Source organism: Oryx dammah, unplaced genomic scaffold (assembly GCF_014754425.2).
Source record: "Oryx dammah isolate SB20612 unplaced genomic scaffold, SCBI_Odam_1.1 HiC_scaffold_2, whole genome shotgun sequence".
In the NCBI taxonomy this organism is placed as follows: Eukaryota; Metazoa; Chordata; class Mammalia; order Artiodactyla; family Bovidae; genus Oryx; species Oryx dammah.
This window is the reverse complement of record NW_024070186.1, coordinates 50103549-50130111: the sequence shown is the minus strand read 5'-3', so window position 1 is coordinate 50130111 and position 26563 is coordinate 50103549. Positions and strand designations below refer to the sequence as shown.

The 26563-nt window shown below is 36.5% G+C and overlaps 2 protein-coding genes across 4 annotated transcripts in view; one reads left to right on the top strand and one right to left on the bottom strand.

The window, feature by feature from the left end:
- The window catches only part of SMC4 (structural maintenance of chromosomes 4), a 31901-nt gene extending 19776 nt beyond the window's left edge, over positions 1–12125 (bottom strand). The window contains exons 1-8 of the mRNA XM_040247895.1: positions 12009–12125; positions 10762–10905; positions 9758–9936; positions 9113–9304; positions 7497–7673; positions 997–1161; positions 624–751; positions 48–188 (exon numbers count right to left, since the gene is read on the bottom strand). Coding sequence (XP_040103829.1) covers positions 48–188; positions 624–751; positions 997–1161; positions 7497–7673; positions 9113–9304; positions 9758–9936; positions 10762–10900 — 1121 coding nt within the window. The 5' untranslated portion in view covers positions 10901–10905; positions 12009–12125. The remainder of the gene's footprint in view (positions 1–47; positions 189–623; positions 752–996; positions 1162–7496; positions 7674–9112; positions 9305–9757; positions 9937–10761; positions 10906–12008) is intronic.
- A 363-nt stretch (positions 12126–12488) lies between these two features.
- The window catches only part of IFT80 (intraflagellar transport 80), a 134132-nt gene continuing 120057 nt past the window's right edge, over positions 12489–26563 (top strand). The window contains exons 1-3 of one of the 3 annotated variants that reach the window (XM_040247865.1): positions 12489–12614; positions 14917–15139; positions 24916–25000. In XM_040247865.1, coding sequence (XP_040103799.1) covers positions 24964–25000 — 37 coding nt within the window. In that variant the 5' untranslated portion in view covers positions 12489–12614; positions 14917–15139; positions 24916–24963. Of the gene's footprint in view, positions 12615–14916; positions 15140–16598; positions 16733–24915; positions 25001–26563 lie in introns of those variants that run through there. The other 2 variants (XM_040247857.1, XM_040247875.1) reach the window with 2 other exon arrangements.

Below are 26563 nucleotides of genomic sequence, written 5' to 3'. Positions count from 1 at the left end.
CATGTAATAAAATAATCTACTTTTAGTACTTTCCAAAAGATTATTACTTCTCTATATCTTTTACAGCTTTATTCTTAGCTTTCATTTCATTTGACAGTATATTGCTCTTCTCATTAATTTCTTTGGTATCTTCATTAATTTTTTCCTTTTGAGTCTCCATTTCAGCAATTCGTTTCTGCAGATCATAACTAGAGAGAGAGAAAAAGCTATCAGAGATCCTAAAGTACCATTTTTAAAACTCTGAAACTATTTTAAGTAAATTCAGCTGTTTCTATATCTAGGTCTTTGGAGGGGGAAGGAAGAAACCAACCCAGGGTCAAAGCTAGCATTAGGAACAAAATAGGGTCTATATAAACACAATTAGATCTGCTATTAAATGAATTAAAAAGTATTTATAAGTAAAACTATTAAGTATTAAGCATAGTGATATTTGTGAACCCAACTTCAAGTAGGATAGTTAAAAATTAACTTCACTATATAGCAAAAACTCTAATTTAATAAATTCATCACAACCACTTGCAGTTTTTACTTCAGTCTTCACATTTCTCTAATACAGGAAAAGAGAACAGATTAGATTTTAATGTCAGAAACTAATATAAAAGTTGATAAATTAAGGTACTTACATGTAATATTGACAAACGTGATTCTTTTTTCTAAATATTTCATTTTCCAAGGTAAGAAATTCAATGGCTATGTTTTTCTCTCCTTCTAAGGCATCCTTTTCCTTTTCTACCATTTTAACTCTGTTTAACTACAAAAGTTAAAAGGATAGAAATTGTTCATATTAAGTGTATTGAACAGTCTGAATTTAAAATATGCCAACATTAGATAAAAACAAACTACATTCATAAAACAATGTTTCTCTGAAATATTAATAAGGAAAACATAAAACTTCGCTTAAACAATTATGATCTATCATAACTTGAATTATCTGGCTTAGTAAAATCTGTTAATCAATGAAACATTCTGGTTTACAAAAGTCTATGGAAGATTCACCTTCTCTCCTCTGTGTTCATTTAATATTTCAACTCTCCGACACAAGACTTTAATAGGTTCATTTAGTCGTCCAGAACCAATTATATCTTCTAAATATTCAAGCATACCCTCATCGTGTTCGGTCTGGCCTTTTGGTTTCATCATAGCAATTTGTTCAACTTCACCCTTTAAAAAAAGTAGTATTTCACACTCACTGTATATGTTTGGCTACATCAGCCTCAAGTAAGAACTAGAAACAAGTCAATTAACAAATCCAACATTAATTAGAACAACTAAATGATATAAATCAGTAGCATAAAGAGATTTAGTAAGATGCAAATAGGACTTCCCTGATGGATCAGTGGTAAAGAAGCCTCCTGCCAGAGACTTGCATTTTATCCCTGGTCTGGGAAGATCCCACATTCCTCGGAGCAACTAAGTCCATGTGCTGCCAACTACTGAGCCTGTGCTCCAGAGACCAGCTTTGCAACAAGAGAAGCTACTACAATGAGAAGCCTGCACAACACTAGAGTAGCTCCCATTCACTGCAACTAGAGAAAGCCTGTGCAAAGCAACAAAGACCCAGCACAGCCAAAAATACATACATAAATAAAATTATATAACAATACAAGTAATGATGTTCTTACTTTCTAAACAAACAAGCCATTAAATGAAAAAGGAAATACTATTTTCTCTCACAGTAATAACAGGAAAAAGCCAACTGACTGCAAACTAAACGTCTTGGTACATACAACACTGGAAAACTTTTGCTTGCAATTATTATTGTAACAACTTTTAAACTATAGTTAAAATCTGAGATTAACATTATATATTTGCATTTACGCAGTTCAGTTACAAAGAGAAACGAAAAAAGTACAGTCAGTAACTTTCAAGGCTGACTGAAAGGCAGCCATTTAGCTTGATGGGGGAGAAAATTTTGTCTGAATATGCTCAGGCAAAATGCTACTTTACTCCACACCAGTAGCCTGCCTGTACTCTTTATTACAACAGAAGAAAACGGACAGGCAAGTAGAAAACTAAAAACATACCCCTTTATTTCTGTAAAACAGCACAAAATGTTATCCTGAAAAAAAATTTTTTTTAAAAGGGGCATATATTCTGTCTCAATTTAAGTATCTACAGTATTTATAAATGAAACTTAAAAATCTAGGTTAAAACTTGCTTTGACAAAGCATCATATTACCAAAATCTTCAATATAATTATATACAGTAGAAAAAAACTAAAGATCAAACAAGAAAGGATAAAACAGCTCCTCGAAAAATCTACTTATTAGGGACTTCCCTGGCGATCCAGCGGTTAGGGTTCTGAGCTTCCATTGCAGGGGGCACTGGTCTGATCTCCAGTTGGGGATCTAAGACCCCATAACGGGGGGTGGGGAAATCTACTCATTAAAAATCAAAATTAAAAAAAATTTTATAGATGACCAGTTTTCTGTATTTTGACAACAGCACATGATTATAAAACACAAGGTGAAATGTTATCCTAAGAGCCTGTCATTGTTTAGATTTCTCTGTAACCTTGGGTATGTATGAATTAGATTTAGCTAAATATTAGTGTTTAAACTAAAACATGTAGACATTTATATAAAATATTTTTATATAAATATTTCAATTTATATATTTGAAATATCTGCTTTCAATTATCAGTTCTTTCCAAATATTTTAGGAAAGCTTTAGGTTTTATACAGAACTTAAGCCTGGAAGAGTATCTAAAGCTTTGGATCACAACAGGTGAGACTCTAGCCATTGTACAAGCCAAGACTTATTTAGTTGTTATCTAAACAAGGTTTATCAACAGCAACATTGCTGACATTTTGGGCTGAATACTTTGTTGTGGGGAGCTATCCTGGGTATCATAAGATGTTTAATAACATCTCTGACCCTACCCACTAGATGCCAGCAGCATGAGGCTTCCCCTAGCTGTTAACAGCCTAAACTGTCTCCAGACAATGCTAAATGTACTGGGTGAGAGAGAAAGCAACAACTACTTCCAGCTGAGAATCACTAACCTGGAAGTAGTCAGTTTAACTCTTTTATGTCTGTGTTTATAATCCAAATATCTGACACCAAATAGTCTAACATTCTGATGTGATTTGAATAGCTGAACACTTACTATAAGATAAATGAAAATCCATGCCAAGAGAACTTACGTATCTGAGTCAAATCACATAAGGTGTTATTTAGGCATACATTTTTCAGATAACCAGAAGTTATGATTTGGTGTAACAATCATAAAAAATATTTCTAAAGGTATTATACTTTTCAGGCCGAACTATTTACTAAAGTGATGGAATACTACTATTAGGAGACTGCCTAGCTTCAAACAAAGCATAGTGGTTGCTTGTTTTTGGTCACTTGTTCCTCCCTTTCCAGTTAAAATGAAAGATATATAGCTCTGATTTCTTTTCATTCTAACAAGGCTGCCCAGCAGTAAAAACATTTTCAAGTGAAAGAAAAGGACATTTATGAATCAACACTTCCATCTCAAGTCCCATATAACATTGTTTTCATTTGTTATATGGGATCCATTAAAAAATGGTTATTATCAATTAACACTACTGAATCAACAGGTCATTAGAACATTTAGGCCTCTGCCTGTCATGTGACTATGAGGACTGTTGTGGTATTTCAATGACAACCTGAGACCTTTCTTGTGGTTCTGTTCCTTGATGTTCTCTGACTGCCTTACCACCTGCTATTTGTTTTCTTCCTTATCTTTCCAATTTGTGTCATTTCATGTATAATCTAAGGGCTGACAGTCTATGCTTAGAGGACCACTCATTTCAGAAAACATACCTATCCCATGTGAAATTACAAAGTAGTTTTAATTTAAGGCAATAACCTCAATACATTTTAGTAATAATTTAAAACCTGAATTTGAAGTCACGTTGAAAGCTCCAAATCACAAACAGTGGAAATATGGTAGACAGAAACCCAAACAAACAAGTTTTAAGTTGCTATAAAGCTAGCATCTGAAGCTGACAAAAGTTTTATAGTCCTCAATGTTATTTCTATTTTCCATAGCTTAAGTATACTAAACAAGGTTTTAAACACATTTCTTCACTGTTGTTTACTAACTTCCTATGTTTTAATTTATATTTACACTGTATCAGAGATATTAAGCAACTGTGGAAAATACCATTTACGGTTTTTAAAGGCAACATAAAAACAGCATGCATATGTCAAGAGGATATTTATAATATCCAAGGCCTAAGCCTTAACTTATTGAACTGGGCAGAAAACCAAGATATTGTGACTCATTTACAGCATGCCTCAATAATCTAATTTACAACAATACAGCTTAAAAATCTAAGAGGAATAAATAGGTACTATGCTTTATCTTTACTGAAACAGAATCCAAATTTTACCAAGCATTGAATCACAAACTCAAATATAGAACATATATAATAAAACTTTTCCTAATAAGGAAGGCCTTCAGATTTAAGGTAAATATGGGTGTTTGCATCAAAATTAATGGTCCAGATTTACTAGGTGTTGAAATTTTGCCTTGGTTATATTTTTATTTTCTCCATTTTCTACTTTACTGTTAAGTTATTGTTTTTATGCTATTCTAATAAATTTTTAATTTGTGAACTAACAAAAGCTAAGAAACTATAATGACTGAGGTTATTATCTGTGTAAAACAAGTGCATAAACAGAAAGGACAACAATTTAGGAGGTAGACTGCTTGGTATTATTTTGGGTGCTTAGGGACAGCTTCTCATATAGTGAGGTGTTGAACAAGACACTTTCGGATAACTGAAGTACTACTGATAAAACTAAAACAACTTCTTTTGATACAGCACTGTCTTATTTCTACAGATAAAAGATCAGAATTCAATAAGCTTATATGTTATGCCAAGCAGGGAAGAAGTATACCGGAAAGAAAAAATGAACAAGTAACTCAGATCTTGGTTAATCCAATCTCCAAATTACTAAGTACGAAAAAAATCTCAATCTTATTTTTAAATTTTAGTTTAGATTTTAAAATATGAAGACAAAAAGCATATGAAATTGAAAACTGTGACAAAATGAGCTACTGTGAAATCTTTCAGCTAATAAAAACTCAACTTATTCATACCAAGAATTATGACAATGGGAAAACAGCTCTCAAACAAGGTATAAACAGGGAAATGTACAAAAATGTACGGATTACAATGGCCAATTATAATTTCAACACTTTTAGAAAGCATGTAGAAGGACAAGAAATAGATTTCTACCATCTTTGGATCACTTATAGTATCTCAGTTTAGTGACTCATTAGGAACTCATTAAAATAGCCAACGATGAAATTTTAAATGATTTCAAATACTAGAAATGCCTACTTGAAGAACCTACTATACCATTATAAATACTATATAAAATAATTATCCTTATGGACTTCTAAATTTCAGTGCTTTTTAGTCTAAAAAATAAGTTTTCACTTTAGCTGAATTTCTATCACTTAGCCTGTTAATCACTGCCACTGGCCAAAGAGCCTACATTTTATTCAAAGCAATCACCTATGTTTAGATGATGATATTCTGATGGTCCCAAGTTCCTAGTCTCCCAACCTAGTTAATTTTTAAGATAAATGTTATTTAGTGGGAGATAAGGTAATGAAAATTGTATTCTTACTTACCTTCAAATGCTTTAAATTTCTAGGGCAAGAATCTAAGATTTTGATAAGGAACTTAATAAAAATCCATAGAAACCACTGCCTCTTTCCCTCAAACTTTAAAATAATTATATCTAGTCTAGTCCCTGTTTCTTCTTCCTAACAGGTGAGCTCCTAAGAGTCTTATCTGTAAATGTAATCAAATGGAATTCAATTTGTTAATGTGGAAAGTTTACCTTGGTATTAAAAATGATTTCAACAATGTAACTGTTAAGATGATTAAAAACAAGTTGAGATTATGAGGATAAAGGGCTTAAGCATCCTGGATACTTTAGAAGCACATACTGAATATAAAATTTACAATTTAAAAACTATTCTTATTTATCTCTTTGAGATGTTACTTTATTTAATTCCCTTTATTCACAGAACTATGTAGAAAGGCTACACCAAGGAAAAAAACTTACAAGGGTTAAAATACAATTTATTTTGATGAGTCTACGTACAGGTGTAAAACTCTGATTATTTCAGGGTGATAGTAAATATACAGCAAATAATAAGATAAACACAACAATAAGTTCCTGCAAAATGGTATCATTATCAAATTTAATTTTCTAATGAGGCATAACTTTTTAATCCATAATTAACCAAATCAAGTCCCAGAACAGTTAAATTTGATTAAAAAAACACACACAGCTTTAACCCCACATTTATGTAAATTCAAATCTCATTTAGAAATATATCTGCTAATGATTTCCCAACATCCATTTTAAATTAAGTTTGGGTTATAGAAGTATACAAATGAACTGGTAGCGAGATACTAACATAAGTCACCCCAGAATTATATTTACTTACTTTCCACAAACATTACGTATAAATAACTTTTATTTTTGAAAAAATAGTTGTAAAATATAGACTAAAATGGAAATAACGGCTAACATTTTATAAGTTTCTTACTGGGAACACTCAGCCACACTAATAAAAGTTTCTCAAACCAAAATCCAGTTTAAAACCAGTAGTGCAGGACACTAAAGAATATCAGCAGCTATTTCCACATCACAATAGTTTTCCTCTTAAGCCATGCTTTTACACTAAAAACTTTTTTGAAAGGTAAAACATAGAGAAGATGAGGGATTTTCTTACAAGCAAATCTGGTAGAAAATATCTTTACTCAAATAAAGAATAGTTTCTTATAAAAACAACTTAACACCAAGTACTTAACGTTACAGCTCTTTAAAAAGACTTTAACAGTATGATACTTAAGAATGAAATATCACTTTCTAATTTTCCAGTAGTAATGGTTCAATAGGCCATTTGAACCAAAACAAAGAGCTTGTATAAGCTTTTAATTGACCATTCTAAGTGTTTAAAAAAATAAAAAATTAAATTAGAGAAGTCTGTCAAACACCAAGAATCCAGAGTGGTTTCCCCCCCCTTTTTTTGGAGTATATAATATTAGTAGAGATTACAAATAAGAACAAAAGTAAAAGAACTATTATTAAAAGATAACAAATCTTATTTAAAATGTTATCATAAAGAGAAATACAAACAAAAATGATAAATAGTTGCTATGTCCCTGTCACGCTAAAGCAGCACAATAATATTGGTGTTTAATATTTATTTTACTACCCCAATATTTACGTGCTGCTAGAGCGGAACAAGTATGTCAGTCCATCCAAACAAAATGAGCATATGATCATGAAAATACAGTTTTGAATGAATTTCCTTAAATTTCTAGAGCAGCAAATAATGATTCGCATCTTGACTGTAGTATGTAAACCATGATGTGCTGCTACAGTACTTTAAGGCCTCAAAAATACAGGATTCATCCAATAGGGAAAAACCTCTTTATGCTTTTACTAAAAGAAAAAAAAAGAAAGAACCTCTGATGTCTTAATAAACTTACCTGTAAGATTAAAAATCTATTATGGTCCAAGTCAATTCCATGGCTTCGAAGAAGAATTCCAACATCCTTAAATGTAGTCTTTTTCCCACTTACGTGATAAACAGAAGTATTATCTCTGTAGGCCGTTCTGGATACATAGAAGTTACTGTTAGGAATGACTTCATAATCATCCCCTTCCTGTTTTGAGGAAAAACAAAACCAGAAAACAATTGCTGGTATTAAGTCATAAGTTGCTTCAAATTTCACTCAATTCATATTGAAACCAATTCTATGGATTAAGAACTTTTACTGGATATGCACACAAACTAACAATAATTCTTAGAATTAATTATCTTAGCAAAGAATAGAAATAATTTTTATTTCTAAGAGTTCTTGGACTCCTTCCTCACAGATCACAAAAACCAAAAAGTCAAACCAACTACATCTTCAAGCCTAAAAACATACTTAACTGAGAAAAGAACTGAAGGGAAACAAGAATCCCACTGTATCCAAAACAAACTCACCCAAAATATTAAACCACCTTGATAGATTACATTAGTTCATTAAAAAAAAGCTGCAAGGGATGATTCAAGGAAAAAGGGAGGGGATGGTAGTTCGGTGATACAGATTAATTTTTTGGGGGTGGTGGTGAAAACTAAGCTATCAATTAAAGGTAAAAAGAACTGCAAAGAACTGACAACTACATTCCCCTATTTTTTAATCAAACAAAAAGAAATGAAGGGCAAATCTGCTTTAACATTAAAACTTGCTTTCCTTTAAAAACTATGTCATTTTGAAACCATAACTTTTAAACTTCACACAAATCAAGTGTAATTAATAAGCTACAAAATCAAATCTGATTTACTGGCTATCTACTTTCCAACCCAAACTGTATAACAGAAAAGCACTAAGAAACAAAATTAAAATATATACCACCATGTAGATTTATTTAAAGCTCGTTACATTAAAATTAAAAACAAGATCTAGAGGCCAAATCACATCCTCATTTCATTATGTAATTAGTTTTCTACATTTTTAGGTTCCAGTCAGTTTTGAACCACGAATTCCCAAAGCTGATTATTAAACAGAAGAGAAAAACCCCAGTACCAACAGAGCCATGTAAATAACCCAAATAGGCATTTTATGTATAACTGTCTCCTTTTAGAGGGGGGAAAAAAAAAGTTAGCTTATCCTTCTGCTGTTTTAAAAGGGTAGTTGATATGAAAGCTAAGTTCTTTCATATCCCACATATAGATTCCTACTAACTTTAACGTGAATTGAAATAACGGAGATGGTAAAATTAGTCAACTTACATTTTCAAGTTTAGGTAACTTATCTGAAAGCAATGAAAACGTAACTTTAAAACTGGTACTCAAGATACTAGAACTGCTCAAAAAGGTACAATTATGAGCTACTTATAATTCATTTCCCTAAAAATTTTAATATTTTAAGTTTAACAGCCACCATCACACCTCAAAAAGAAAATACGATCATGGAGGCAATGAAATCAATATTGGTTCTGCTTTAACCATATACTAATTTTTACAAGCTAATTTAAGCCCAAAATAATAAAATGTGTAATGCACTGAAATCCTGTCTTCCTTACTTGATGCAAATAACTAAACAAAATCCCTTACCTTATCAATTATCTTTTGAAAATGAACAGCTACAGTGCAACTCTGAATATCCTTATGTTCATCAGAATTGTGTATTAGAACTGAGAGTTTTTTAGATCTTATTTTTTGTGCTCGATAGCCAAACACAAAAAGCATAGAATCAATAACATTGGATTTGCCACTGCCATTTGGCCCAATAATACAGGAAAATCGCTGCATAAAAAGAACAGGAAAAAAAAAGTTAAAAAGGTTATACTACTGATTTTAATTTAAAATAATTTAACTTGCAGCAAAACTACAAGTATTTAAAAAGCTTTTGCTGCTAGAAGATAGTTTTCATAGATCATGTCTTGTATGTTACAAGTTTCAATACTTTAAATAAGATCATATTCTAATTTTGACTCAGACTTTTTACAAAATTCATTCGTACAGTTAAAAAGAAAATATTCTTTTCAAACAAAACCCACAAATTCTATTCAGTGAGGAAAACTTTATAAAGAAAGGTACCAAAAGATAATCAGATAAACAAAAGCTAATTTCAGTAGTTAAAAGCATAGAAACCACACCATGTATGTATCAATCAGAATATACAGTAACTACAAAACTGAAACAGTTTGTAATAAAGATGCATTACCTTACAATAGCTATTTAAAAATTGTCAAATACCTTATGGAAGGGTCCCAGAATTTTTTCCCCAGCATAAGATTTGAAGTTCTGGTTTACAATATGAGTTATCATAAGACGAGGAGCTCCAGGTTCATTGGTCATTGCAGGAGGTGGGGGAGGAGGGATGCTATTCAAAATCTCTTCTAAACTTCTATTATCAATTTCCTCACTTGGAGTTTCTAAGTCAGTCAAAGGAAAGGAAAAAAAGGGGGAGAGGGGAAGCCTGCATCAGTGCAATTTGTAGCCTGCTAATCTTTGAAGACGTCATTTATGAAACCTAGGAATCTCTATTTTTCATTCAAATACAGTATTATCTTACATTCACAAAGGATGACAGTCTTTAGGCTTTGTCTTATGACAAGGGGAAATTTTTGAAAGAGATGCCATCGGCCACAAAATTCTATAGTACCTTTTAGGACTCAATACACTACATCGTAATGCAAATCTGGAAAATCCACAATCACTTGAGTCCCTGCCTGAACAGGTGGTCAAATCTTACGGCTCTAGATCCAACTTTCAGGATCTGTTAATCATCTGGAACCCTAACTTTGGACACTGGCGAGCTCCCGTGACAGTTACAGGGGTTTCATGTCACTCAATTCCTGGACTCAACAAAACCTACCGCGCGTGCGGGCGTAGGAGCAAATTACCTTCTCTTTGCAATTTAAGATCACCGAGGTGAAGTTGTACGATTAAGCAACTTTTCATCATATTAACAAATAGTTACGCTGAAACTGAAAAAAATCCACTCTGGCTGACCGTGTCGATTTCCGCGGAAATACAAGACAATGAACAGAAGTTCAGAATTTTAGCTATTTACTAGCCCCCATCCCTCCAGCACCGTTAACCGAAATTTCACACTGTCGAATCTGTGAAAATCGCTTTCTTGACCTTCGCATGTCAACCCCGCAGCCCTTCTCGTCCGCGCCCTGGAATACCAACCGTCCCGGGTTGGGTGCCGGGTCTCCACGCGCTTGCCTTCGGCGTCGCGAAGGGCTACTCACCTGCGGTGGCCAGCGCCTGGCTCCTCGCGCGGCCGGGCGGCGGATCGGGCTCCGCGTCGCTGCAGGTGCTGTCCGGGGACCGCGGCGGCCCTTCCTCTCTGCGATGGGCAGTGGAGGGCTGGGTGCCTTTACGGGGCATGGTCGCTGGAGCCGAGGGAAAGCCGGGTGCAAGTCAGCCCGCGGGCCGCCGGCCGTGCCATCAAGTTCCCCGTCGGCCCGCCACCCGTCCCACTCAGGGAAAACTTCATCCACCCGTTTTCTAGGGCTCCGTTTAAAAACCCCGCGCAACGCCAGCGAGTCCTCGAGAAAGAAGGCACAAAAAACTCAAGTGCCAGGAAGGCGGGATTCGCCCTCTCAAGTTCTAAGCAAGTTCCTAGACGTGCTTGCGGAGCGAGCAAAGAGAGCAACTGCTTAAGTTCTTTTTATTTTTTTAATGTCCCCCTCCTCCGCCCACAGTGTAAATGTGTAAGAATACTGTAACGTCATTTCTAAACGAAGTTAAACCCCGCACGCCGACATTTACGGACATTCCCACGCTCTCGGGGCTGGGGATCAGAGCGCACAGATTCTTGTCTCTGAGTCCGTTCTAGCTTCAGGTTTGAGGGGTTCTCAACTCTTCGCAGAGCAGTCGGGAACGAAGTGGCGGTTCGCCGCCCACCTTCCTCTCCCCGCCATTTAGCCCTTGGCGCGGCTGACGGCCGGGGGGCTTTGAGGTCCCCCTCTACACGCCGGCCGGGGACGGGCGGCTGCGGCCGACCGCTCGCGATTTTCAAATCGGAAGCCGGCAGCGCCAACTCCGCTTCCACCACCTTGGGGTGGCAGGGGTTTGTCCCTGAGGTCCTCGGCGAATCCCGCTGGACAGTAAACTACGAAAGGCCCCCAGCAAGGGCTCAGACCTAGTGATTAGTCCCTCGGGAGAAGAGAAACGGGCAGAGGGCCGGGACAGGGGGCGACGCGGTAGCCGACCAAGAGTTCTGAGAAAAGGTCCGCGAGGGCTGAGAGGGCCCCCAGCCCCAGTGCCACAATCGACGCTTAAGTAGCTCAGAGAAGTGGCGCCCGGGAGAAGCGCGCGGGAGCTTCGACCGCCGGGGAGCGACTGAGGGGGGAGGGGTGACAGCGAGCGAAATCTCCCCGAGGCAGCCTCAGCCTAGACTTCGGCTGCTCCAGCTCAAGGCCTCTTTCCAGGCGCCTGCGGACCGGGCAGGAAGTGAGAGTGTGACAACCGATCAGGAAAAGAAGTACTTTACCTGCGGGATAGTCCACTCAGACCAAGGCTGGAAGCGGTTGTATAAGCCCCCCCGGTTCCTACCGGTGTTTCGGCTCCGGGTCCTTCACTCGAAAATGGCGCCTAAAATACAAACTCGAACGGAAATTCGTTACAAACGCGCGCAATGCTTTCTGGGAACCATTAATTTGAAAAAAATGCGGCGATTATCGCCATCTTCTGATACCTTACGCGCATGCGCGAACCCCTGGCGGGACCCAAGCTGCAGGGAACGTTTTCTACTAAGTGAAAAAAAGCGAAACAATGTTTTCCGTGGCCCTACGGCAATAGCACTCTTATAAATTTTTTTTTAAAAAAACCTTGCAAATCTTGAGAAAGATAAAGTGGAATTCGTCCTACAGTTTAAGTCAAGGACCAGTCCTCCAATAACGTCCCTTTAGAAGAGGGCGGGCCCACTGAGGGGCGGGGCCTCAGGCCTGCTCGGATGACGTGCTGAGGGGAAGTATCGCGCGAAGAGGGAGTGCGCTTAGCTCTTAGAAGTCGCTATGGTGACAGGGCGGTCCGCTGCTTCTTGGTAACTGGTCTCAGTTCTGTGAGAAAGATCCACCCAGCTTTCCTGGAACTTAAGGTAAATCTGTTTACTTCCAAGCGACAGTTGAGGAAAGGATTTGGAAGTTGTGGCCTTTACTGGATTCACCTTCCCTACTTTGACTGTGTGTGCGGCTTGGAGCATCAGTTATTGCCCGTCTCACTGGGCGCTCTGGACTTAGCTTTTGGGATGCGAAGGAGGAAGCCCTGAATTTGGAGGGAGCAGAGGGGCAACACGGAGGAGTGAAGATCTGGATTGGTGAATGATCGTGTAGTGAATAGCAAATAATGATTTCGAGTTATTGGTGTTAGGTCATTAATGTCACTAGTGAAAAGGGGTTTTGAGTTTTTAAAATCATTCGACTGAAAGACTCTGTAATGGAAGAAACGATTTGCTGGTGTCGTCTGGTTATGGGAAATTATTGATCTGCAGATATTTCTTAAGTAGCTTCTGCACTCTCGGGCATAATCAGGATTATTGAGCAAGTATTCCTGTTCCCAGATAATTCAGTTATGTTAATGGGTTTTTAACTAGGAGTTTGTGGATCTGGTAGTAGGTGATTGGGGTTCAGAGAAGTTCATAACACTTCTCCACTACCCTAGCCCCCGCTTGCCCCCGGAATTGAGTACAAAATTCTGTGTGCTTGTGAATTTTTCTGGGGAGTTAGTTTTTCCAGAACTTTGATCAGATTAGTAAACTTGGTCCTATCCCATCGCACTGTTAACCATTAATTGATCTGAATAAGTCCAACAAACATTTATTCAGAGACTCTTAAGTACTTGACTGAGAACTGGGAGCCTCTTTTATTTCCCCTTTTAACTTTTGCATACTTAGGACTTGGCATACTGAGGCCCCAATAAATCTTTATTGAGTGAATTTACATTGTCATTCTAAGTAAGAAAGTATGATTCTTGCCCTGAGGAGCATCATGTTAAGGTTCCGTGATTCTCAAGAGTTGAAGGTGTGGAAGACACTCCCCTCAAGTGTAAGAATTCAGTGAGGTTGAGAGACTAAGGTGATTTGAATAAACACTGACTCAGTATTGTAATACACTTTTTAAAATTTGTAGTTGAAAAAAATTATTTTCATAAGACAAATTACAGACAATAAAGTTCAATGAAAAATTTGGTTGGTAGGTGTACCAGAACATGTACATCAGTTCTGTTTGAAATCATCTGGAATCTTTTGGATTTTCAAGTCTGTAAAATACTACTAAACCCAAGTTGGAGAGATATTAACCCTGAAAAAAAGCAAAGACTAGACCAAATTGAGTAATGTATATGGGAAACAGAGCACCATGTAGGAGAAAGATGTAACAGATAACAGAATCCCAAGTCTCATCATTTTTTTAAAGCTACCTACTTAGACAATGTACTCAGTTTGTCAAACTCTTTTTATTATGAAACCAGCGTATAATACCTACCGCATAGGATCGTTTATGATTGTTCATCTAACATACACACTGCATGCATTTGATATTGCTGTGTTTATAACATTGACCTTGTTAGGGTATGTGCTAAGGTTGAATAATGGGGTGTCAAGTTAGAAGAAGGTTAGTTTATGAAGAGTCTTGAAAACCAGGTCAAGGATGTTAGATTGATAAATCTTCAAAATATTGGAAAAATTTTGAGCTATGGAGTGACTTGGTTAAAAAAAATGTTAACATTTATGCGGGATGTATGAAAAGAGAAAGAGACTGAGATCAAGCATGGCTTAGATCGTTACTGTCCACTTCTGTATGTAGGAGGTGAGAGGTGACTATGCAGTAGAATGGTAAAAATCTGGACACATTTAACAGTTAATAGTCTGAGCTCTTAAAGTTAGATAGTATTCTTTGTAAATCTCTGGATTAGTGATGAGGGGATAAGAAAGATAAGTCACAAATAAATCTTAGTTTTACTACCTTTCATGGTTGTTGTAAATAATGTTTGGTCTTAGTGACTGATAAGAAATGTAATTTCAGAAAATCAATAAAGTGACCAATAGCTTTAGATTTAGTTGAACCTAACCATAAATATTTTTTAAACAGAATAAATACTTTTTAAACAGGCTTAACTCAGATTGATAATGAGGAACAGACATTGATAACCAACAGCTATAGTGGAGACAAATCTAGAGTGAAAGTCGGATACTCAGAATAAGTGAAGAAGTGATCTGAGAAGAGATTAGGGTCACAAGAAGTAGACTTACTCCCTCTTGATTGATCCTTGCTAGTACTTTGCATAAAAAGGAGCTGATTCTGTTGGGATGGACTCAAGTTAAAACCACCTTGGAAAGTATAACCAAGTCTCATCTTTCTGGTCCAAAATCATCTACTAACAGCCATTATCTATAATTTCAGGCAGTTCGAGAAGAGAACCCTACTTTTTGTATTTTAAAAAGTTGTACCCCATGGGAAGAAATAAGAAAAGTTCAAGGGGAAAAATTGGAATAGAATTAAAATTAACATCTGCAGTTCTTTAAGTGCATAGTTAAATTTTGTCATCATTATAATAATATGTGACAGAAGACCGAATCCAAATTGTCTTGAGGAAAAAAAATAGCTTCCGTAAGCAAGAAGTTAGGTGAGTATAACTGGATTCAGTATTCAAAGAAAGAACTAGGACTGTGTTTCTTTGCTCTGCATTGTGTTCCCTTGTCTTGGCATTAGTCTCAGACCTCACATCATGGCCTCTGATACCACCATGCTCTCCCCTTGCTGTATGGTAAGACAGTTATAGTAACTCTTGCCTTGAATATAAACTTGAAGACCTGGAAAGTTAAGGAGAGTCTTTCTTCCCTGTCTTTTAGTTGAATAAAAGTTTCTTTCGGAAAGCTCTAATTGACTTAAGCCTAGGTCTCATGCTGACTCCATTGAAGCCATATGGGCTAAGAGGGAGTAAGTGGTATTCCAAGAAGAAATTCTTTGTAGCTCAGAACAGAGTGAATATATGAAGGGTAATGAAACACCAGTTTTCACTACAAATAGCCGATAGTTAAGTTCTTCCGATGTTTCAGGCAATCTACTGGACATTTGTAAGATGTCTTTTTTTTTCCCCCCAATCTCATGTCTACTCTCTCTCATTTAACATCATAACCAACCTGTGAGGTAGGTATTATTAGCCTCATTTTTTATATAGAAGAAACAGTACAGTGTTTGGAAGATCATGGAGTGAAGGTTTCTGTCAGAAGTGTGTGAAATGCAGTAGAAATTGCTAAGAGAATGAGAATGGTGGATCTTATGACAAAATATTTATTAGTTTTTTTTTAATGCAGAAATGCTTAAAGGAAAAAGCAAAACTAAGCCATGAATATACCATTCAAATATTCCTATGTTAAAACTATAAATGTATGGATAAAATATTATGAACATGATAACTTCAAACAGTATAGAATAGTATGAAATGAGGATTAGAAGCTTCCCTTTTCATACCAGTGTCTCTACCCTTACAAAGCCTTCATTAAGTGTCTTGCACATCTTTTGAGAAAAACATTTTAGTATGCATTAATGAATATATATCTCCTCCCCTCCTATTTTTTTAATCACAAAAGAGATTGAGTTACATAATACTGCTGTATACTTTGTTTTTGTCATTTAAGATATTACAGACATCTTTCTGTATCGATACATATAGATTCATCTCATTTTTAAATAGCTGTACAGCATTCTAGTTTGTCAGTTGAATGTGATTTTTTCTCTGCTAGTTGAATTAAAAGGATGAATTAAAGATGACTACTTATTTTTAATTTTGTGAATCACATGGTTTATTGGCTCAAAGTTATTAGGCCATCCTGGATTATAAATATAACCAATATGAATAAGATTAAAGTATAGCTAGCTCTGCTTAGAGCTAGAATTGCAAGGAAATATGAATACCACTGCTTATACATACCTGGGAAGCCCCAATACATATGCTTCAAATACGTACAGGAGTTGGAATAGGGTGGGGGTTGGAGGTCTTTAGTAATTGAACGATACTGCCAGCCCTGTTTCCATTGTTTATTAGGTGTTTGAATCTGTCCCTGGAAATGGTGCATCTTCCTCTGCCTTTCCTGTTATATGAGAGATGCCAGCTCTAGTCTACAAGTGGTTCTATGATGGAACCAATCTGAGTAAAGATCTGCTTCTCTCTCACTCCTGTCTTTACTGGAAAAGAGACTTAGGAGTCTAATCAGAGGTATCAATTTAGAAAACTGTTGATAAGAATAATACTTTTAAAAACAGAGCCTTGGGTAATTGTCAACAAACCATTAATTTTAACTGTTGGTATCAATACCCATGGGTTAGCCAGTGTGCAAATGACCCAAACAGAACCTGTTGGAAACAAACTTGTGATCTAATGCTTGCATTTGTTATCTGTCCTTCATATTCTTATTCACTTCTGAGGCTCTCTGCTGTGTTTTATCTATATTATATTCTTGTTGACAAGTCATACCTTCCCTCTTTCCCTCCTAAAATTTTTCTCATTTTCTTAGTGCTTTTACCTTTTAGTTTTTGTTCTGAAATCTAATTTTCTTTCTTTCTTTTTTTTTTGTAAACTATCTTACCTTTTTAAAGTGTACCGTTCAGTGGCATTACATACATTCATATTGTTGTACTACTTTCACCTCCATCCATCCACAGAACTTTTTCCCTCTTGCAGAACAGAATCTCTGTCCTCATTCCTCCTTCCTGCCAGGTAATCACCATTCTATTTTTTGTATCTCTGTATTTGACTACTTTAGGTATTTCATATAAAGGGAATTACATAGTATCTGCCCTTTTGTGACAGCTTTCATTTAGCATAATATTAAGTCTAATTCTTAACATTAATTCTTAATTCTATTTTCTTAATTCTACTCCACATTAAAAACACATGTATCTGGAATATGAGTGTATAATCTCTGATAAACATTTAAATTTCTGGTTTTTGATAGTACTATATAGAATTCTGTAATAAACAAGCTTGTACAGTTTGTATATGTCTCTTGGTATACATTTACATGTACTGATATATGACAAATTCCTATGACTAGGAATTCTTCCGAGGGTAAATTCCTTATATATACCTACTTCAAATCAGTATCTTCTAACTCAAAATATGGCATAGATGTGTTAGATTGGCAAAACCTAGGTAATTTGCCTGTGTCCTAACTATAAGGAGGGCTACAGAGGAAATAATTTTTTTATTTATAAGGTAGGAGATTCCCCAGAGCTGGAGAAGGAAATCAAAAGTGTTGAGAGGTGGGGCGAAAAAAGAATCAATAACCATTACCAATTTCCAATTTCCTGCTCTTCACTAATGTATGTGACTATGTTTCTCTATGCCAGTGCTGAGTTCTGGGTGTTTTGTATTTGGTCACTTTGACAACAGGAAATGGTATCTAGTTTTTTTCATTTTCATTTCTTTCGTTAAAATTAAGGCTGTGCCTTATTTCATGTTTTTGATTGCCCACTGACCATCCTTATTTATGTTTTTGTGAACTGTCAGTCTACAAATGAAGTACTCCATTATCAGTGTCCTTGATCAGATGACTTATTGGGACCATGCTGTCTCAGTTATCTTCTGTTTCTATTGTATTGCCATTTGATCCCTGTCCACTGGTTTCTTCTCCTTTGCCCCAAAACATAGAGGCTAGTGTGACAGGAGCAGTTTGAGTGAAAAGAGAGGAAACAGGAGATGAGGTCAGAGAAATGATGTGTCTATTAGGACTCTCTGGAGAAAGAAGAGTTAATGTTGAAGCCTGTAGTCTTAGAGCTGGAAACTCAGGCAGAGTTACATGTGCTCCTAGCAAGACTTCACTTTTCTCTCTTATGGAACTTTTCCTCAGCACCACAAACCTCCTAAGAAAACCATTCCAGGAAGAAGACAATTTAAACTGATTATCTGCCTTCCTTTATTTGACCATGGGGACTATTCCATCATTCATTACATCCCTGTTTACCTCAGTTTCCACATTCAAGACTATTAATCCCCTACATTAGTTCACTATTAAGTTTAACTGCTGATGACACAAACATGATAAAACTTTGTTTTCTATCACTTAAAGGTTAGATAGGACTGGTAGGACTCTCTATAAGGTCAAGAATCCTGGTTCCTTCTGTTTTGTTGCTGCATTATGTATGTCTTGATGCATGGCAGGGAGCATGTTATTATTTTCCAAGTTTTAATTTGCCAATTATGTTGATTTATATTGCTTTTATAAGAGGTAATTCATTTATTTTTCATATTGTCACTGTGGGTAACCATTACTGTTGGATAGTGTTATCTGTTGCCCCCACCACAAGATATAAATCCCAGATTGGGCCATGAGGTTGATGATTTTGTAATATCCCCATTGGATTTAAGAATTGTTGATGTCCTATGTGGTTCCACCCAGTTTTTAGGGCAGTTAAGAAACATAATCTTTATTTTGCATGGCTAAGAATGCAGCAAAAATTTAGATTCTTCTACCACAGAAGCAGGGAAGAATGAAGAAGGACAGCTGGCTCTTTTTTCCCATTCCCCGCCATCTGTCCTAAACTTGGCTCTTCCCCATCTAAATCCTACCACTCTACCTTTTGGAACTCACAGTATGTCACTGACCAAATCTGTGTTCTCAGTGTTTTGGAGTAAACATTATAGTTTTGTCTTTTAACTTCTTAGTCTAATTTAAATCTGGTTGTTTCCTAAGAAAACTACTTTCCTCTTGGCTGTTTCAAATGGAGGCAGTTTTGCATTTCAAACCTCCATGTGTCAAAGGACCTTGTTTCTACATTAGGGTTCTGCACAATTGATTGTGTTTCTCTTTCCTCTTGTCCCTTTGAGACAAGTCTTAGGAGATCAAACCATTCTCTTCTTTGCCTTTTCGCAGTCATCTACAGATCTCTTTGCTGTTTTTCCTTCGTTCAGTGAATAGTATTTTAGCATCTGGGTACTGTGTCTGTCTCCACCACTATTCTTGTCATTATTCTCAGTGATTTAACATCCCCAAATCAATCCTTTGTTTCTCTGTCCTCTCAGTTTCTTGACCTTGGCCACCCACTTTGACAGTCTTTACCTACCTCATCATTAACAATATCTATACTTTCCCAAAATCTGTTTTAAGTATCTTATTGTCTGTCTGTCTCCACTTGTTTTTCTCTAGCTTACTTCCTCTAGAATCTTAATGCTGACAGTTCTTCAGACTTCAGTAGGACTTCTAGGTTGTTGAAGCTACCATCTGTTCAAGTTCTGCTGGGTAGTCCCATCCCATGGCTTTGAATATAACCTTTGTGCTGATAACCCTCAAACTGAGGTCTCAATGATATCTCCAGCTCTGCCCTCTCCGTTAACTCCTGACTTGTATATCTAATTTCTCCTTGAATTCGTCATTCAGATATCTAAAGTCACCTTAAAGTTAGCCAACCCAAAACAGAAATTTTATATCCCTTCCAACTTGTTCCTCCATTCAGTTCAGTTCAGTTGCTCAGTCGTGTCTGACTTTTTGGGACCCCATGAACTGTAGCATGCCAGGCCTCCCTGTCCATCACCAACTCCTAGAGTCTACCCAAACTTATGTCCATTGAGTCAGTGATGCCATCTAACCATCTCATCCTCTGTCGTCCCCTTCTCCTCCTGCCTTCAATCTTTCCCAACATCAGGGTCTTTTCAAATGAGTCAGCTCTTCGCATCAGGTGGCCAAAATATTGGAGTTTCAGCTTCAATATCAGTCCTTCCAATGAATACCCAGGACTGATTTCCTTTAGGATGGACTGGTTGGATCTCCTTGCAGTCCAAGGGACTCTCCAAGAGTCTTCTCCAACGCCACAGTTCAAAAGCATCAATTCTTCAGCGCTCAGCTTTCTTTATAGTCCAACTCTCACATCCATACATGACCACTGGAAAAACCATAGCCTTGACTAGACGGACCTTTGTTGGCAAAGTAATGTCTCTGCTTTTTAATATGCTGTCTAGGTTAGTCGTAACTTTCCATTAGTCTTTTTCATTTCAGGAAATGGCAGCTCCATTGTGCCTGTTGAAACTTGAGTCATTTTGGTTCCTCTTTCTCTTAAACCAAATTCATCAATGAATCCTGTATAATTTTATTTCAAAATATATTCAGAATATGACTCATTCATATCATTTGTATCCCTACTGCCTTCCTCATCAATCCACTTTTGTTTTCTCCTGGGTTATTGAAATCCTAACTGGCCTCTTTGCTTCCAGTCTTGCTCATTTTTGCCTTTTTTTTCCTTGTTATACCATCTATAGTGTTCTCCATAGTGATATTTTAAAACTGTATGTCAGATAACATCATTCCACTGGCTTCTCTGTTTATCCAGAAAAAAAAAAGAGAAACTTTTATTGTGGTTTTCCAACCTTTATGCGATCTGTGTCCCTCCCTCTTCTTCCCCAGTTTCCTGCCATCCTCTTCACTCTGTATTGGCCATACTGGCCTTATGATCTGACTTAGCTTTAACAGCATTACTAGCTACTGTATTTAGCAGAGTTTGAAGGATAAATGTAGGATCAGGAAAATTAGTTTTGGAGCTATGACAGTACTTGAGGATGATGGTGGCTTTAGACTTACGTTAGAGATACTGAGAAGTGGCCAGATTTGGAGTATGTTTTGGTAGTTTGGTGATCAGGATTTCCTGGGGACAGTTTTTCCTCTTAAGCCCCGTGAATGTTGACTCATGCTAGATCAAAGACAATTATAAATGATTTTTAGTAGCAGAAGCATAGTTGCTCCTGTCTGCTTCCTGTATAAAGTTGCAAAATAGATTATTTGATACTCTAGAAATTTTCTGTTATTTCCCCTCCCATGCCACTTACCACTGACTAGTCAGATCCTTGGTCATCAATCCCTTTGGGCAGCTGAAATCACCCTAGTGCACCCCTCAGGCAGCTTTGCACTTCCCTGAATTGGCTGTGCTCTAATTTGTTGTTGTTGTTCAGTTACTAAGTTGTATCCTACTCTTGCGGCTCCCATGGACTGCAGCATACCTGGCTTCCCTGTCCACTATCTCCTTGAGTTTACTCAAATTCATGTCCATTGAGCTAGTGATGCTATCTTACCATCTCATCCTCTGCTGCCCACTTCTTCTTTTGCCTTTAGTCTTTCTCCGCGTCAGAGTCTTTCCCAGTGAGATCAGCTCTTCACATCGGCCAAAGTATTGGAGCTTCAGCACCAGTCCTTCAGGTGAATATTCAGGGTTGATTTCCTTTAGGATTGACTGGTTTGATCTCCTTGCAATCCAAGGGACTCTCAAGAGTCTTCTCCAACACCGCAGTTCAAAAGCATCAATTCTTTGGCACTCAGCATTCTTTATGGTCCAACTCTCACATTCAAACGTGACTACAGGAAAAACCATAGCTATTCACTTATTCGTCTATTCATTCTCACATCAGAATGCACATATGCTTCATGCACATGATCTCCGCTCAATAGGATGTACAAAGAAGTGTTTTCTGATGCCAGTGTTAGGAAGCCACCCTCCTCTTTCTCTGATTCCTTGGCACTATATGTCTGAACAGTTGCAAATTACTTTCTCATGAAAAACATACTGTCTTTACTGTCTATATGGGATAATGATTTCTTTTGGTAAGGAATGATTCCTAATTATTATGGATTTCAGCAGTTGGAGATATTTTGATGTAGGATACACCATGCCTTTGCTAAACATCTTTAAAGTTTCTGGTTAAAATTGTATGTTTATACACATGAATTCTTGTCTAGTATGTTGTTTCTCATTTCCAAAAGCAACAGTCTATCTGCCTTTATTCTTTTAAAATCCTTATAAGCTGGGTGAGTTTGAAACAGCAGCATGTTTTTACTTTTTTCCGCCTCTAGTTAAAGGAGGTCTGATAGAAGGGAGGTAGTAGTTTCAAGAAAGGTGCTAAAACTCCTAAGGACCAAAAGTGAGCCTTAGAAGTATGACTAGGAGAGATTATTTTCTTGATCTGGCTGCTTGCTATACACAGGTTATACTTCAGAAGTTATACTAAATCTCCTTAAGTGAACTGGAGAAGGGAGAGGAGAGAGGTTTCTGACCCTAACTGTTTATTAACTGGATGAAAAACTTCAGATTTTTTTCTATGGTCTTAATAACTTTCTACTCATCTTCACAAATTTATGAGTAAGTAAAAAAGGTGCTTTGAGATATAGCTGTATTTCTGCTAAGCTAAATCACGTCAGTCGTGTCTGACTCTGTGCAACCCCATAGACGGCAGCCTACCAGGTTCCCCTGTCCCTGGAATTCTCCAGGCAAGAACACTGGAGTGGGTTGCCATTTCCTTCTCCAATGCATGAAAGTGAAAAGTGAAAGTGAAAGTGAAGTTGTGTCTGACTCAGCGACTCCGTGGACTGCAGCCTACCAGGCTCCTGTGTCCATGGGATTTTCCAGGCAAGAGTACTGGAATGGGTTGCCATTGCCTTTTCCGTAGCTGTATTTAGCACCTTGCTAATCTAAAAGTCTTCTCAGTTTGGGAGAATGAGAGGTTATTTAAGGCAGGACCACTGAATTCTTACCTATCACTAAACACCTCCTTTGATGTAGTTAGCAGTAATTTTCTACTTGGTGAAGAGGATTTTTTTCCTTTAATTACACTTTCATTTATTTTTTTTTTCTCTAGGTTAGTAATATGATTCAAAGAATCCCATAACTGTAAATTGGATTCAAACAATTTAGCATTTTCTTCATTTGTATCTTTTGATAGCATGGTTATTTGTGAGAGTGTAACTCTTGTTTTTCTAAGTTTTTGTTTGCCAGTTACATTGTGATTTTTATATATTTTTATAAGGGATTTATTAACTCTTTCTTAGATAACTTGCTTATTTTTCACTTTGTCACCATGGCGGCCATAACTGGTGGCAGTCTGTTTACCTCCAATAGAATGTAAATCTCAGATGTGATCACTAGGTTGATGATGTCATAGTATTCCCATGTGGGTTTAATAATTAAATCCCATAAAATGTATCTTAGTCTTTGATGAGACCTTTGGAATTTATTTTAATGTATATCCATTCACTGGAAAAGGTCAATTTTCATTCCAACCCCAAAGAAAGGCAGTGCCAAAGAATATTCAAGCTACTGAACAATTGCACTCATCTCACACACTAGCAAAGTAATGCTCAAAATTCTCCAAGCCAGTCTTCAACAATATGTGAAGCATGATTTACTGGATTTAGAAAAGGCAGAGGAACCAGAGATCAAATTGCCAGTGTCCGTTGGTTCATCGAGAAAGCAAGAGAGTTCCAGAAAAACATCTACTTCTACTTTATTGACTACACCAAAGCCTTGACTGTGTGGATTGCAACAAACTGTGGAAAATTCTAAAAGAGATGGGAATACCAGACCACCTGACCTGCCTTCTGAGAAATCTGTATGCAGGTCAAGGAACAACAGAACTGCACGTGGAACAACAGACTAGTTCCAAATTGGGAAAGGAATACGTCAAGGCTGTATATTGTCACTCTGCCTATTTAACTTATATGCAGAGTGTATCGTGAAATGTCAGGCTGGATGAAGCACAAGCTGGAGTCAAGATTGCTTAGAGAAATATCAATAACCTCAGATACACAGATGACACCACCCTTATGGCAGAAAGCAAAGAATTAAAGAGCCTCTTGATGGAAGTGAAAGAGGCAAGTGAAAAAGTTGGCTTAAAGCTCAACTTTCAGAAAACTAAGATTGTGGCATCTGGTCACATCACTTTGTGACAAATAGATGGCGAAACCGTAAAAGACTATTTTTGGGGGCTCCAAAATCACTACAGATGGTGATTGCAGCCATGAAATTAAAAGACTAGCTGTGACCAACCTAAACAGCATATTAAAAAGCAGCGACATTACTTTGCCAACAAAAGTCTGTCTAGTCAAAGCTATGGTTTTTCCACTAGTCACGTATGGATGTGAGAGTTGGACTATAAAAAAAGCTGAGTGCCGAATAATTGATGCTTTTGAACTGTGATGTTGGAGAAGACTCTTGAGAGTCCCTTGGACTGCAGGGAAATCCAACCAGTCCATCCTAAAGGAAATTAGTCCTAAATATTCATTGGAAGGGACTGATGCTAAAGCTGAAGCTCCCATAGTTTAAAAAATCTTTTGATTAGGCCTCAAGCCAGCCCTTGGAAATTATTTACCTGGTCAGATTTACTGACATTCTGTACTTGTAGGACTGTTTTAGGCAGGTTGTAGAGAACCTCTGAAGTACCACCTAAAGCCTCCAGTCACCCATTGGCTGAATTAGTCCACTGACTAGTTTTCTTCCTCTTTCCATGTATTTGATGCCAGCAGGATTGAAAGTGCTTCAGTCATTGGGGTGCTAAGGACCGATGTTTTGTTTGCTTTTAATTTTTTGTGTATATATATTTGTTTTTAATGTGTATTCTGTATTTTCCTCCTTTTATTTTTACAGTGAATTCAATCAGGTGGCATTTAAAAAATTTTGCTGGAAGGTGGAGACATGAGGCTGAAGATATCTCTTTTAAAAGAACCAAAGCATATCCTTTTAATACTTATAAACCTTATTGTGATCTCCTTATTGTAGTATTATTAAAAGTTTTCTTCTATTTTGTAGTCTAGTTGGAGAATGGATTTTTTCATTCCTTTAATGATAGTTTTGTAAATTATTTCTGAAATATTTGAGGTCGTATGTTGCAGGTATTTTTCCAAAGCAAATTATTTGCACTAAATCTTTCAAATATTTATTAACTTTTTTCTTACCTTACTTTAGTACTACTGTACTTAAGTACATAAAAAAGGTTGATTTTTGTTTAGTCTAAAATTTTAAAAAGAAGTTTTTTTTTTTTAGAAAAATCAAGTAATTTCTCTCTTAATAAGACCTAGTATGTTTTCACTGAATTCTGTTCTGTTTTTTCATACTCATAACAAAATGGAGGGTAAGCTGGGGAAGTCTGAGCAGTCAGACCTTTATTATTTCATGTGTGAATGTGGCAGTAATAAATATTTTATCAAATGCATGACCCTGTATTTTGTCAGCAAGAACTCCCAATTATATGTCAGAAAGATACGGTAGGCCCCATTACCTTCATTCGTAGTTATTTAGACCAGTGCTTCTAAAAGTATCATCTTCAGACTTTATTACAGGCCTGTGAAGGGATAAGAACAGAAATTGAAAGTAAGAGGGAAGAATTTTTTGTAGCAATTTGACAGTCACAATATCCAAATGTAAGATCATTTTCCTAGTAATTCATTTTTATTTTACCTTACAAAATGTTACTCTTCAACATATTTGAAATAAAGAAAAATGTGATCCTTCAGCGATAGAAAAGCAGTGTTTTAGACATTTGATCAAATGTTTTGAATTTATATTACTTTTTTTTTTTTTACTGTTTGAGTGAAGATGTAATTCCTTTTATTTCTCATTGAATCACTTTTATTCTTTTTTCAAAGTGTGCCCTCGGAGGTCATGCTTTTTACAGCCTTATAGATTTTGACTGTCTAGTGTCTGCTTTTACCTTTTCAAGCTGAAGAATAATGATCTTTTTAGACTTTCTTATTCTAGCAGTCCTCTCATTTCTCCCATAATTTTAGTTGACTTACTAGTTTGAAGACACCTCGCATATGTCTGCTAGGTACTTACATCAGTTTTTATGAGGATAAAATTAATGTTTTTTTGTTTTGGAGTGTGTGTGTTTATTTTCTTTCTAGGTTTTAGCTGACACTCTACCTTTGTATAATAAAGATTTTAATTAACACTGTTTAAGCTATGACAGTTATACTGGAAGAATTTTTTCAGTAATGGTCTAGTGATATCAAAGTTCTTTTGTTTAGATTTTACTTTGAATTCTGAGTATTCCAATACCACTTTGTTACCTATTTGTGCAGACTCTTCAGACCCTTTTATAATTTCATTTTTTACCTTTCTGGTTATTTGCTTAATCTATCATATTTTGAAGTATTAAAAAAACTTAGAACATCCCAGAATAATTATGGCACATAGTCTCTTTCTTTTTTCTTAGAGTTTATTGATTGCTTGGATAGAAAGCATTGATGAAAAGAGAAGGAAGTAAAATGATTATACAATAACAACAAAAGAGCAA